Here is a 15918-nt window from a genome sequence, read left to right on the forward strand (position 1 = left end):
GATCCTATGTCAAAAACCATGTAAAACCCTACTTCCATGAAGGAAACCACGTGGTTTACCATGTGGTTTCCCATGTCAAACCATATGGGAAATTGAGACAGGATTTTAGTTAGGAATAGACATGGGGAATTTGAACAGTTCATCTATGCATAAAACCATATCAAATCCCACATGTTTTTCCCAGTCAAATCCTAAACCGAATCCCATGTGAAAAACAGTATCATTTATTTATAAATATTTTACCATGTCAAATCCTAAACCAAATCCCATGTGAAAAACATTATCCATTCCGCCTTATTGAATATCCCTTCATGGGAATCCACTTGGAATTTTACAAGGGATTTCACATAGGATTTTATATAGGAATTGACATAGGATTTCATGCAAGATTTCACCTAGGATTTAATATGAGATATCACATAGTATTTTATTAAAGATCCAATGAAGAAATTTTCAAAGGATTAAAAATTATTTAATAAAAAATTAAATAATAAATAGTATTAGTGTTACAAGTCATCAACAAAGTAAAAAAACGATCATTTAAAACACGTCCTCTCTGCTACAGGTTCTCAGCTTTTATATACTTCCAGAGTCGTCTCACCAGCGAGAGAAGTCACTTTCGCCACCTAGCGGTGAAAGTATAGGAGCGACAGTAATCTTTATCATTACTAAGGAAACCATGTGGAATACCACGTAGGATTCCATGTGGTTTCCTACGTGGGGATTTACATGGGATTTTACTTAGGAATTTACGTAGAAATAAATTCCCAAATGAATTCCTAAGTAAAATCCCATGTAAATCCCCACGTAGGAAACCACATGGAATCCTACGTGGTATTCCACATGGTTTCCTTAGTAATGTTAAAGATTACTGTCGCTCCTATACTTTCACCGCTAGGTGGCGAAAGTGACTTCTCTCGCTGTTGAGACGATTCTGGAAGTATATAAAAGCTGAGAACCTGTAGCAGAGAGGACGTGTTTCAAATGATCGTTTTTATACTTTTTTGATGACTTGTAACACTAATACTATTTATTATTTAATTTTTTATTAAATAATTTTTAATCCTTTGAAAATTTCTTCATTGGATCTTTAATAAAATACTATGTGATATCTCATATTAAATCCTAGGTGAAATCTTGCATGAAATCCTATGTCAATTTCCATATAAAATCCTATGTGAAATCCCTTGTAAAATTCCAAGTGGATTCCCATGTAGGGATATTCAATAAGGCGGAATGGATAATGTTTTTCACATGGGGATTAATATTGGTTTTGATGCTGATTAAAACACACTTTTTTCAAAAATTTGCAAAGGTCAAAAAACAGGGGGAAAAATTAAAAAAAAAAATTTTTGTAAAATATTTTGTTGTGAAAATGTGCAAATTTTCATTTATTATTCTTAAAAAGATTGCATTTTAAAAAAATGTCTTTTTCCTTTTTTAGGGATAATTATAATTATAGTTTTACACATTTATTTCAATAATATTTAAATTGTACTTTTTATTATATATGTATCGTCACCCAAGTGAAAATAAACACTTGTAATTATAATAAACTTGCATTACACATGTCTACAAATCTACACGTGTAGTTACACGTGTGTTACTCGTGATTATTTTTAATAGGGCAAAATAATGTCTTTCGACAGAATAAATGTATTACTTTCTTAGGATATTATTTCTTCATACAAATAAATATATTGAATTGAACATGCCAGGGTTATTAATATAACTACACCTATACACACACCTATTAAGATATATTTTAATTTAAAAAATTTAAATTTACAAAATTTAAGTCAACGTCCAGTCCAAGTTTTGATTGACTTTAATTTCTTACACGGAAAAAAAGTTCACCGGCAAATTTAGTGATGCATTCGATCGACACGATACAAAAAACGATCGATATTTGTTCTTATGTCAAAAAAACGATATGAGATAAGTCTTTTGTTTTTCAAACGATATTATCGTTATTCGAGCGAAAGTACCGAGATTCTCGGAATTTTTTATTTGGACATTATTTTCAAAACAATAAAAACAAAATTCTTTATCAAATACATTCAAATAAATAATAGTTTCTTGATTAGAAGTTTGTTGATGTTTAATTGAATAGTTGACTACATTTTTAAGTTAATTTATACAATTTTATTTTGAATTAAAAATTTAGATATTTAATTAACAAATAGATAACTTTGATTCCTTTCCACTAAAAAGGTTATTCTTTCACATTTTCTTTTCAATTTAAATTCATTACAAGAATATAATTATGTCGTTTTTGTTTAAAAAGTAAATTATTTAAATTGTTATAAACAATATTAATTAACAAATAGATAACTTTGATTTTTCTTCCATAAAAAAGGTTTTTCTTCCAAATTTTCTTTTTAATTTAAGTTCATGACAAGAATATGTGTCCTTTTTGTTTAAAAAGTAACTTCTTTAAATTGTTATAAACAATATTAATTAACAAATAGATAACTTTGATTTTTCTTCACTAAAAAAGGTTTATTTACACGTTTTCTTTTTAATTTATTTAAATTCAATTCAAGAATATATTTCCTTTTTGTTTAAAAATAATTTATTTAAATTGTTATAAACAATATTAATTAACAAACAGTTAAATTCGATTCATCTCCACTAAAAATTGTTTTTTTCACGATTAATTTTTTATTAAGGTTCATTTAAAGAATATATGTTCTCCTTGTTTAAAAAATAACTTATTTATATTGTTATAAACATTATTAATTAACAAAAAAATAACTTTTGTTCCTCTCCACCAAAGACATATTTTAAAGTCACAGCCTATTTAAAATAAGTAGTTAGGTATATACTTACATTCTTATATATTTTAAATAAGCCTAAATAAAAAAATAAACGTAAAAAAATTTTTGTTGAAGAGGAACAAAAGTTAACTATTTGTTAATTAATAATGTTTATAACTATTTAAAAAAGTTATTTATTAAACAAGGAGAGGACATATATTCTTGTAATGAACTTAAATTAAAAAGAGAATGTGAAAAAAAACATTTTTTAGTGGAGATGAATCAAAGTTAAATGTTTGTTAATTAATATTGTTTATAGCAATTTAAATTATTTTAATTTTTAAACAAAAGCGACATATATTCTTTAAATGAACTTAAATTAAAAAGAAAGTGTGAAAAAAAACATTTTTTAGTAGAGAAATTTTACAGGAGACTTATAAAACTGTTTATTTAAAATAGCATTAATTAAAAGACTTCAGTTAGAAGTTTTTAATTATAATTCTTTAAGCACTAAAGGGAAATGATTCACATGAAAAATTATGTTTTTTAAATTTATTTCTAACATGATTGTCTATAAGTAAAATGTGTGATTGTAATTAAAAAATCTTTATAATTATTTACGACGTTAAATCATGCAGTTCCGTAAATATAACAACATTTGTCTTTCACTGGGTCTAATTTATTTGGAGCAAGTAAGCTTTTGTTTTTGTCGGCATTTGCAGAACTGCGGCTTGACGATTGAAGAAGACGTTTTCAATTTCTTCCTTGTGCATAAACTATAGGGGAGAGGGCCCCAAGATGGACATTTCCTATAATATTTTTGTTTAAAGTGACAGCATCTTCTCAATTTTTTTATTTTTGTTGTTTGTATAGACGAAGATTTTTATGCATATTTGAAAAATAAAACCAGTTTTTTTTCTACTGCGCATATCACCTGAATTTTTTGTCAAAAAAAGTTTTATTTCCGATTTTTCTCAAGTCGATAAAGTTATTTAAATTTTTGATTTTAGATAGGTATTTATCGTTATAATATTATTTATTTATCATATAATAATATTCTAAAATGATTTTATTAATATTTTGTTTGTATACAATTTTTTTCTGGGTTTCAAAAAATGGTGTCATTTACCCTAAGATGGACACTTTCGAGACCCTAAGATGGACACTACATTTCAATGTATTTATTTTCTTGCTTTCGATTACACATTTTTTTAATAATTTTGTAAGCCTCGTAATTGAGATTTTTTATTTTTACCGCCATGGAATGTAGAGCTATCGATAGAGAATTCGATATATCGATATATCTTAACTTGTCAAATTAAATATGTTATTTTTTTTATTCTCAAGTTATAAAATTAAGATTTTTAATAATGTTATTCCTAGTAAATAGAATAAAATGATTAAACATTAGTTTAAAAATTAATACAGGATGTTTATCTTTAATTTACCACACTTTAAAGTGATTTTTAAGAAGGTGTCCATCTTGGGGCCACTTTTTTTTTGGTCAAAAATTTTAACAATCAGAAAAAATGCTATAAAAAATGTTTAAGTTCAAAATAAAATTTTATCTCAGTGGCCATAAGTTACCTAATAAATTGTACTTTCATTTAGTATAAAACATTTTAACATATCTTATTCGGTTTGGATTTTAGAGCCATCAATCGAAGAGGTGTCCATCTTGGGGCCCTCTCCCCTACTTAAATAAAACTGTTGCCAAATCGGAAACATATCTGCTAACAGTACTCCTATTACAGATTTCCAATAAAGATTCATCATATGACAATTGCTAAAATAACGATTTGACATTTAACATTTTTATCGGTTATTATATAAGTAGGTCAGAAAATTGCGAAATTAAAAAAAAACTTCATCTTTCTATGTGCAATGGGTAAAAAGTTAATATATAACAATAATTAATTGTTTAAACAATGTTAAATAATAAGTATATAGTAAATTTAATTTAATATTTTATTTATTTATTTAACATTAAATAATACCAATATAAAAGATGCCAAAATAGAAATTTACTTTTCTCTATATTTATTTCTTTTTTGAAATATTATAAATTAGCAATAATAAATTATGTTTAAAATTTTTTTTAAATTTATAATATAGAAATATAAATATATAAAAATATAAAATATTAAAAAATTTTATTGTAATAATAGTGAAATAAATTATGTATCTTTAGTAACTAATAATAGCAAAGTATACCTCCATCATTCCAACTTTTTTTTACATTAAGGTATTTCTCCCGCTCCAGTGGAGCTCAATTACGACCAATGTTCTGTATATTTTTTTTTTTTTTTTTTTTCTTTTTTTTTTTTTTCTTAAGTGGCCTGTTGATAAAACAAATGGCCATAGATAAAACACATATATGATTACTGTAAGGGGATTTAGTTTTAGATAGCAATGAGATGCAGAATTGTCCAGTTCAGCAAGCGTATGTGTTGCAACAAAGCGTGGGTGCTGCTAGGCATGCGCTGTGAGAAAAGCGGTAAATTCCAATAGCGGGAATTTCGAGGGTTGATTACAGGCTGGTAAATGTTGCATGCTTTTGCAAAAGTTGAGCACAAAAAAAGGAGATAAAAGCCGATGCCAGAGTCGTAGATTTCCACCTTCCGTATATCAGCCTCCAATTTGTCTTCAGCAGATGCTTGTTGCTTGCATTAAATTGCAAGAAAGGCATCATTATGTGGAAGAGTACAACGGGAACACTATTTATCATTAAGATTTGAAATGATATAGTGATCTGATGGTATTTGTTGTAAATGGACTTTCTGATATATTTGGAGGTGGTTCTTCTTAGACAGAATCCAATGAGTACTTAGCTTACTTCTAGCAAGGAAGAGATTTGAAAAAGAAAGAGAGACTGAGATAAAGGGAAAATGTCAATTGCAAAGATAAAACAAAAATAGTAAGGGCAAATAAGAAAGCTTGAAAGGAGATTGTTGCAAATATTAAAATCAAGGCATGCACAAAAATTACAGGAGTTATCTAAATGAAATTTCCCTTGATTTGATAAAAGTACTTATATAGTTCATCTGCTAGTTTTTTGGAGGGAGTAAAAATATAGTTATCTAAATTTACAAGAGGGGGGGTAAAATTTTTTAAAGAGTTAAGATAATTAAAAATTGATAGTCTGCCTGGTAAGAGGCTTGGACAATCATTTAGAAGATGTACAAGGGACCTTTCACTCGTGCCACAGCCACACTCACTGGGGAAATTCCAGTTCATACGTCTAAAATGTTCAGAAGTGCAGATGTGATTGACTCTAAGACGCGAAATTAGATTTGAATTTGATCTTGGGATCTCCATCCCACGGAACCATGGTCTTTTAGTGTCATAGTTGATTTTCGCCAAAATTCTATCCGCAGCCGCAGAATGGTTTTTGTAAGGCCACATCTCCCTTGATTGAGAAAGCATGCATTTTTTGCTCCAAGAAAAAGCGTCTCCAACAGAGGCAAATTTCTTTTGAGAAACGTCCAGCGATGCAGCGGTTTTGGCAAGTTGATCAGCAACCGAGTTCCCAGAGATGTTGGAATGAGAGGGAATCCAGACAAGGTGAATGGAAAGATCAATAGGAGAATCCTTGATCATGTTAGCAATTTTAAAAGGGAGTTTCGAGTCATTGTGAGATAAAGAGGATCTGTTAGATATTTGGCTTATTGCGGACAAGGAGTCAGATAAAATAACTACATTCTGGATATTATTGGAGATTATATAACTAATGGAAACATAAACAGCGGATAGTTCAGCAGTGGTTGAAGACACAAATCCAGGAAGAGGGACACCAAATCGAACTTCATTTTGGGGGATGTAAAATCCTGCACCCGCTCTGCTAATATTGGGAAAGCAAGATCCATCCGTAAATATATATACGTGGTTTGGAAAATTAGAATTTAGAAATTGGGATAATTTCTCCGATGGATTGTTGGAATTTTTAATTTCGTAGCCAATTTCGTTATTCATGGGGATGGAAAGAAATGTTGATTCCCATGTTGAATCAAAATAGAGAGGTCTTTTGGTAACGAGACAGGAATTTAATTTGTCTTGAAGAGAGATGAAGGACTTGTATAAACCTGTTTTTGTAATTAATTTAAGAGGTTTTCGTTGGTTAGAGATTCGAGTTTTAAGAGTTTTAAGGTTAGTGTAAAGAGGATTTTGCGACCAGGAGCAGTTTCTGGTAACAAATCTAGATGTTAAATAGATTCTTCTAATTTTGAGAGGAATTTCGCCTGATTCTATAAGTAAGAAATAGATAGGGGTGGAAGACATGCATCCTGTAATAACTCTTAAGGCGGAGTATTGAATTTTGTCTAATTTGTCAAGAAGATACTTGGCAGCTCCCAAAAAAAAGATAGATCCCCACTCCAATAATGCCCTGACTAAACCCTTGAATGCCATGAGGAGAGTTTCCGAGGAAGCGCCCCAAGTGATTCTGGATAAAGCTTTGAGGGTGTTGATCGCTTTAATGGCTCTAGCTGATATGGACAAAATATGGGGTTTCCACGTGAGTTGAGAATCGAAAATTATACCCAAATACTTGATTTCATTATCGCAAGGAATTATATGATTATTAATTTGGATTGAAAGCATCGTTGTGTCAATTTTAGATTTAGAAAAAATGCAAAAATTGCACTTAGGAGTAGAGATGTTAAGTCCTAGTTCGGTTAACCAAGAGGAGATCTTGGCAATAGATGCGTTTAATTCCACAATTCCTTCGTTGATGTCTTTGTTAGATGTATAAAGAAAAATGTCGTCGACGTAGATGGTCGCCTTAGTGTTGGGATTTAATTGTTGCATAATTTGACTTGTATACACATTGTATAAGAAGGGAGACAGAACAGCACCCTGCGGAACACCTACGTGAGTCTTTTTTGGATTGGGATCGTTAGAGGAGAAATATAGATTACGGGATGCAGTCATGAGTTATCTAAATGAAATTTCCCTTGATTTGATAAAAGTACTTATATAGTTCATCTGCTAGTTTTTTGGAGGGAGTAAAAATATAGTTATCTAAATTTACAAGAGGGGGGGTAAAATTTTTTAAAGAGTTAAGATAATTAAAAATTGATAGTCTGCCTGGTAAGAGGCTTGGACAATCATTTAGAAGATGTACAAGGGACCTTTCACTCGTGCCACAGCCACACTCACTGGGGAAATTCCAGTTCATACGTCTAAAATGTTCAGAAGTGCAGATGTGATTGACTCTAAGACGCGAAATTAGATTTGAATTTGATCTTGGGATCTCCATCCCACGGAACCATGGTCTTTTAGTGTCATAGTTGATTTTCGCCAAAATTCTATCCGCAGCCGCAGAATGGTTTTTGTAAGGCCACATCTCCCTTGATTGAGAAAGCATGCATTTTTTGCTCCAAGAAAAAGCGTCTCCAACAGAGGCAAATTTCTTTTGAGAAACGTCCAGCGATGCAGCGGTTTTGGCAAGTTGATCAGCAACCGAGTTCCCAGAGATGTTGGAATGAGAGGGAATCCAGACAAGGTGAATGGAAAGATCAATAGGAGAATCCTTGATCATGTTAGCAATTTTAAAAGGGAGTTTCGAGTCATTGTGAGATAAAGAGGATCTGTTAGATATTTGGCTTATTGCGGACAAGGAGTCAGATAAAATAACTACATTCTGGATATTATTGGAGATTATATAACTAATGGAAACATAAACAGCGGATAGTTCAGCAGTGGTTGAAGACACAAATCCAGGAAGAGGGACACCAAATCGAACTTCATTTTGGGGGATGTAAAATCCTGCACCCGCTCTGCTAATATTGGGAAAGCAAGATCCATCCGTAAATATATATACGTGGTTTGGAAAATTAGAATTTAGAAATTGGGATAATTTCTCCGATGGATTGTTGGAATTTTTAATTTCGTAGCCAATTTCGTTATTCATGGGGATGGAAAGAAATGTTGATTCCCATGTTGAATCAAAATAGAGAGGTCTTTTGGTAACGAGACAGGAATTTAATTTGTCTTGAAGAGAGATGAAGGACTTGTATAAACCTGTTTTTGTAATTAATTTAAGAGGTTTTCGTTGGTTAGAGATTCGAGTTTTAAGAGTTTTAAGGTTAGTGTAAAGAGGATTTTGCGACCAGGAGCAGTTTCTGGTAACAAATCTAGATGTTAAATAGATTCTTCTAATTTTGAGAGGAATTTCGCCTGATTCTATAAGTAAGAAATAGATAGGGGTGGAAGACATGCATCCTGTAATAACTCTTAAGGCGGAGTATTGAATTTTGTCTAATTTGTCAAGAAGATACTTGGCAGCTCCCAAAAAAAAGATAGATCCCCACTCCAATAATGCCCTGACTAAACCCTTGAATGCCATGAGGAGAGTTTCCGAGGAAGCGCCCCAAGTGATTCTGGATAAAGCTTTGAGGGTGTTGATCGCTTTAATGGCTCTAGCTGATATGGACAAAATATGGGGTTTCCACGTGAGTTGAGAATCGAAAATTATACCCAAATACTTGATTTCATTATCGCAAGGAATTATATGATTATTAATTTGGATTGAAAGCATCGTTGTGTCAATTTTAGATTTAGAAAAAATGCAAAAATTGCACTTAGGAGTAGAGATGTTAAGTCCTAGTTCGGTTAACCAAGAGGAGATCTTGGCAATAGATGCGTTTAATTCCACAATTCCTTCGTTGATGTCTTTGTTAGATGTATAAAGAAAAATGTCGTCGACGTAGATGGTCGCCTTAGTGTTGGGATTTAATTGTTGCATAATTTGACTTGTATACACATTGTATAAGAAGGGAGACAGAACAGCACCCTGCGGAACACCTACGTGAGTCTTTTTTGGATTGGGATCGTTAGAGGAGAAATATAGATTACGGGATGCAGTCATGAAGTTAATAAAGTTTAGTATGCGAGAGGGAGTGTTAAGAGTTTGCAGATGGTGGATGAGCTGATCATGGCGGACACAGTTATACGCCCCTTTGATGTCAAGAGATACGGCTAGGACTGATTCATTTTTTTCGAAGCTTAATAGGATATCCGTATAAGCAACTGCTGCGCAGTCTGAAGAGGATCTGGCTTTACGGGATCCGTATTGAAAAGGAGGGAACCAGTCTTTACTTTCGGCGATGTACTCAAGTCTGCGGTGGATCAGTCGTTCAAAAAGTTTGGAAATGTTGGAGGAAAGAGAAATAGGACGAAATCCTTTGCCTTCAGGTTTTGGAATAAATAGGATCAGGTTGTCTCTCCATGATTCCGGGAAGATGCTATTTTTGAAGAGGAAATTAAAAATTTTTAATAGGAGATTTTGACAAGATGTAGGGAGTTTTTTAATTATGGAATATCCAATGGAGTCTATGCCAGGAGCAGTATCCTTTTTGCAACGAGACAAAGCAAAATGGTATTCATCAGATGAAAAAGGACCGTTCAGAGGATCTTGTTCATTTGGAATGTGGTCGTATGGGATTTCAATTGCATGGATGTTTGTGTTTAAAATTTCTTGTTGAAGAGTGACGATTTCTGGGAGATTAGGGTTGTTGTAAATATTAGTGGATTTGGCGGTGTTAGCTGATTGAAAGCCCTTAATGATATTCCATATCTTCTTTAATCCCATAGAAGGGTTGACATTGGAACAGAATTGTTTGAAAGAATTGCGCTTCTGATCACGAAGAAATTTTTTAATCTCGCTATCAACCTGAAGGTATTGGGTAAGAGCCTCCTGAGTTTGGTTCCTAAAGTATAGTTTACGAGCTGTGGATCTCCTTTCAACTGCGTTGGAACATTCATCGTTCCACCAAACAGGTTTAGATTTTCCGGGTTTACGGCCTCTGTTGGTCGGTTTGAAACCGCCGGAATCAAGAATGTACTCCTTGATTTTTCCAATCAAAGCGGAATATGTTTGCACGTCAGGAAGGATGGAACCATTATCAATGGCGTTCAAAATATCGACAGCAAAGAGATCCACTTTGGAATGGAAAAGTTCCCAATTTAATTTGGACAAGTTGAATCTAGTACTGTTAGAGATCGAATACTTTGGTCCAAAGGATAGAGTGGATATTAGCGGGTAATGATCAGAGGAAAAGGTGTCATCCAAAATATTTACTTCTAAGTTATTGACTAGAGATGACGAAGCAATAACTAAGTCCAGCACGCTAGAATAACCAGAGTGGATGTTGCAATAGGTAGGAGTGTCGTCATTCATGACGATAAAATCGAAATCAGATAAAGATTCTGTCAAATTCGAACCGTTAAAATTGAAGGTTGAGTGTCCCCATAGGGAGAGTGAGAGTTAAAATCTCCTGTGATGATTATGTGTGAAAATTGAGAAAGTTGGATGAACAATCTGTTCCAGGTGTCCATATCGATTCGATTGTTAGGGGGAATGTAAAGAGAAACAATGACAATGCGACCGTTAGTAGTTTCGATGCCAACGGAACACAATTCGAAAAGACCATTCCACCAATCACCAAAATCGACTCTCGAGGTGATGAGCTCTTTTCTGCATAGAATGGTTGAACCTCCACCTCTACCTTGATGTCTGTCAAAACGAAAAGTGGTGAAACCTTTGATCTCCCATGAAGGAGTTTCCGGAGTCAACCAAGATTCAGACAAGCATATAACGTCCGGGTTATGATTCATAATTAATGTTTCGAGTTCTATGCGTTTATTTAAAATGCTTCTTGGGTTCCAAGAACAAATATTTAAAGAGCGCGAGGCCAGAGAGAGAGGAAGGGACTGGTTGAGCATGATCCTTGAAAGTAAGAGACTAAAACAAAAGCACTACAGAAAGAAAATAAGAAAAAAACAAAAAAAAAAAAAAAAAAAAAAAAAACAAAACTCAAAAAAAAAACAAAAACAAAACAAAACTCAAAAAAAAAAAAAAACAAAACAAAAACAAAAAAAAAAAAACACTAACACAGTTGGGATTAAAATAAGATGAGAAAAAACAGTAATATAGATAGAAGACAATTAATAATTGAAAGGAACAGAGAAAAAAAGAGGAGGGGGGATATACCGGAGAGGAAATTCAATCTGTTGTGGATTAAAGAATTTTTGATAAAACGATAAAGGGGGAAAACAATAGCATAAAACAATGATTTAAAGTTCGTTCACGCGAGGCATGGAGCAGCATAGCGGCTCTGAAGGGGTAAAGGAGATGCATGCTACTCCATGCACGCGAGAAAGACGGTAATATTGTTATGCATTGTTTAAATTTAATTGTATAAGGTTTAAAAAGGAAAGGGAAGGTAGAGTTAAAGAGTAGGGTCCCACACAGGTCGACTGCATATCCCAATCCATGTCCATGTGTAAAGATGGATTTTGATTATGGAATTGGATATGCCATGTGCCAGACGGTACTCAATAATTTTGAAAGCAAAATGTATAAATAGAAATTTTAGTAATTTAGGTAAAAAGGTAGTTAAAACGAAGCTGGGTAGTAGGAAGGATAAAGAATAAAATTTCAAATAGTTTAAAATAGATGAATGATTTGAAATATAATAGTAATAATAAAAGGAGAATAGATAAGAAAATAAAAACAAAAGTAAGAGACAGAGGAGGGTTAAAAATTTAATAATTAATTCAGTCATTCTTTTTGTCATCGATTTGTCTCATCGATGTATCGGATGAGATGTTAGAATCTTCGAATGATTTCTCGATGAAAGAGAGTTTGGTTTGGATGTTATCAACGATTGAATTAAGAGTTGATCGATGCTCTTGTTTAGGATTTTTATCTTTGGATTGAGAGCCGTTGAGTTCATTGGCCAACTGTTTAGGAGTTGAAGTTGGAAAAGATTGAAATTTAGAAGGAGGGGGAGGGATGAATTGAGATGTTGATGGAGTTGTTAAAGGGGGAGGAGGAGGGGGGGGCATGGAGTTAGGAACTTGAGATGGAGAAGATTTCGATGATGTTGAAGAGTTCATTGATCTTGGAGAGTTTGGAGGAAGAATACCTCTAGCATTCAGAACATCAGAGCCCTCCAAGTGGCCCAGGTTTTGGATGTAACACACTTTTGACAATTCAAATTCGTATTTATAACGTGGACAATCGTGTGAAGAGGCCATGTGAACATCACGACAGTTGTTGCATTTGGGCTGAAGTAGACGATTGGTGCATTTAAGAGTGATATGGTGTTGGGAGCAGAACTCACATATAGGGTGGGCAGAACGGCACTGATCAGCCGTGTGACGAAAACGTTGGCAATAATGACACCTTTTTGGAGGGGGAATCATGGGCGTAACGGAAAAAAGATAATTGAATGAGTTAATAAATCGTGGAATGGTTGAAGAGTTGAAGGTAATCTCGACTATGTCTGTGAGTACGTTTCCTGAATTTACTCGTCTTTTAAGAGACAGGATAGTGGGTTTGGATAGAGCATCCATATTTTCGAATAGTTCCGGTAGCGCAATTTTTGTGTCAATGTTCCTGATGAATCCCTTTTTATAGAATAAAGAAATCGGAGGAAAAGCAAGGTAGGATTGGTTATTGTTATTGTAGTGATCCAGTATTTTGTTTGCGTCGGAATAGTTTGCGCAGATTATTTTGGTGCTGTTCTGGCCATTAGCGGAAATCGTTAGGGGGCCTGGGGTAATCGCTCTGATCTTCTTTGCAAGAGCAATTGGGTTATAGCGACCAATATTTACGGATGGATCTCGATTTGAATCAAACTGGAGAATTACTATGAACGGTTGATTCATAGTTTGAGAGTATCTTAGATTTGACTTGGAAATAATAAAAGAGGATTGCCATTCTAAATTGTTATTGATGTTTGGTAGGATTGTTGGAGATGATTGACGTGAAAAAGTTTTATTAAGGGAAGAATTCTTGGAGTATGGAACTTTAGATGTCGACTCACCCCTAGGGCTCGGTTGAGACCTTGATTCACGGACGCGTTTACGAGAGATCGAGAAGGAGTCATTCATCGACTTATCGGACCAGCTGGCATGCTGGACGCTCCTCTTGTTGGTCTGCGGCTGAGATTGTAAGAGTTGATCTTCGGGAGTGGAGATGCCAAGATTATGTATAGATGTTAAATTCCCGATTGAGGGATCCAATGAAGAAGCTGAGGAAGACGAAACTGGAATGTCCCCGGGATCCGCTGTGGAACGAATGGGAGATAAGTCGAGAGAATCAGACATTGTAACTTCAACTCAACAGAGTATTTCAATTCAATTAATAGAATAACGATTAAAATTTCCTCTCCGGTTTGTAAAATTAAGACAGAATTACATAGAATTTAAAATTTGCAACTTAAGTTAAATTTAATTAAACTAATTGTAACAACAGACAAATATTAAGATATATAAATTATTTAATATTTATTACCACAATATATAAGTAAATAGATTTGTTTTACCTTTGTGCATTCAATTCAAGGGAGATTGTTTAAAGGAAATGCAAAGGATGCTAGTAAGCATAAGCAGAGAGTTACTGTTTATTATTGTAGTTGATGGTAAATAAGATCATAAAACAGTTTTCCTGGTTACTTTTCCTGAGAATCTCCAGAATGCAGATTATTTAAATCCTCTTTATGGTTTTGTGGAATCGACACGTGTTGCTTAAGATTTGAGTGCAAATTTCGTAATTGTGCGCAAGTTTTCATGATACGGCAACAGTGTGGCACAGCTGTCACGAGGCCTGTTCTTCTCACGGAGAACATAACCTTCATTTTTACTTGTTTAATTTCATGAATTTTATTAAAATTAAAATGTAAATAAAAACCCAAAAAAATAATAGATTTGTTTCAGTAAAAGTAGCAGGAAAAAATGAAAAATTCACCTCGACTGTGGAAAATGGCTAGACGTATCGTGATCGACATCTCATTTAAAAAGAAAAAAATATTTTCAGTCAGGATTTTTTGGAAAATATAGAAAAATATTATTGACCCGCGCTGCTCTCGGAAATTTTGCGAAATTTTTATAAATAATTATTGAAAAAAATGTTTAAACATTAAAAAGGGGTTATGAACGGTTTGGTATTGACTTCTCATTTTGAGAGAATTAAATATTTCGGGTTCATATTTGGAGGGATGATAGAGGAATTTCACTCACTGAGACGCGTCTCTCTCCGTTTTTGCAATAATTTTGCGAGGAAATTATGTCAGTGGAGTAATTTGAGATTGAGAATTAAATTTCGTTAGTTCAAGTCGCGACCACTTCCGAGAATTGACGCCACCTCCTTGGCCACTGACACATAGATCCACTTGTCTGTGTGCTCACCGTCATATTGTCTCACTTTCACTTTTAATTTGTAGTAATAATTTATAATTATTATCAAATTATCGTAATTAATATTATTATTATCACTTATTAATTTTGTTATTACAACAAGAAATTCAAAAGAGCAATAATGAAAACAGTAACAAAACTTGATAACTAAAAAAGTTTCAATAAAATAAATAAATATATAAATATGTTTGAAAAAAGAAAAGTTTTTTTAAATTGAATCTGAAAAAGTAATTGAAACGAATGTTAGTTTTGCGCCTTTTTGCAAGTGCTTTGAACGCAACAGTGTTGCCAAGTCGCGACCGCATGCTTTCCTTGCACCAGTAAATTCAATGGAAAATCACTTGAGTTTCGACTTTCAAAATACAATAAGGGGCCGTCCATAAACCACGTAGCCCCATTTTTTGGGAATTTTGACCCCCCCCCTCCCCCATGTAGTACGCTATTACATGTATTAGCGCCATTTTTTCCTCTTGTCGTAGTCAATTGCTTGACCCCCCCCCTCCCCCTCAAGAGGCTACGTGGTTTATGGATGGCCCCTAATTAAAAAATGAGCATCGTTACCTACACTGAAATTTGTTTAATATTATTTCTTTTATTTATCCCTACAACATACTAGTTTTTGAGAAATATTTATCGAGTAGTTTTCTAGATAATTATAAAAATGTGTCACTTTTCTACGTTCAGCATATGATTCCTATGTTAAATGTTGAAACTTTAAAGCAAAATATCTCAATTTTTAGCATCGCAAGGAGTATTGAGTTTTTTATCACACATAAAGCATATAAAAAGGAGCATTTTCCCAGAATTTCAAAAAATTCTATAGAAAATCGATTTGCCGGAGAAATACATTAAATACAAAAAACAATACTCTATACAGTAGGATCTTTCAATAGTGCAGTCGTCGGGAATATTGTGCACTATTCGAAGCAAGCAAAAACTAAAACATTCAGGTCCG

The 15918-nt window shown here is 33.2% G+C and overlaps 1 protein-coding gene across 1 annotated transcript; it reads right to left on the minus strand.

The window, feature by feature from the left end:
* Window positions 1–11650: 11650 nt before the first annotated feature.
* LOC122501496 lies at window positions 11651–14989 on the minus strand. The gene is made up of 2 exons (XM_043611004.1): window positions 14093–14989; window positions 11651–13834 (listed from the first exon to the last, which is right to left on the minus strand). Exons 1-2 carry the CDS (start codon window positions 14100–14102, stop codon window positions 12318–12320), a joined length of 1527 nt encoding a protein of 508 aa, XP_043466939.1. The 5' UTR covers window positions 14103–14989; the 3' UTR covers window positions 11651–12317.
* Between the last annotated feature and the right edge of the window lie 929 nt (window positions 14990–15918).

The sequence above is a fragment of the Leptopilina heterotoma genome, unplaced genomic scaffold (assembly GCF_015476425.1).
Source record: "Leptopilina heterotoma isolate Lh14 unplaced genomic scaffold, ASM1547642v1 Lhet_21, whole genome shotgun sequence".
Taxonomy (NCBI): Eukaryota; Metazoa; Arthropoda; class Insecta; order Hymenoptera; family Figitidae; genus Leptopilina; species Leptopilina heterotoma.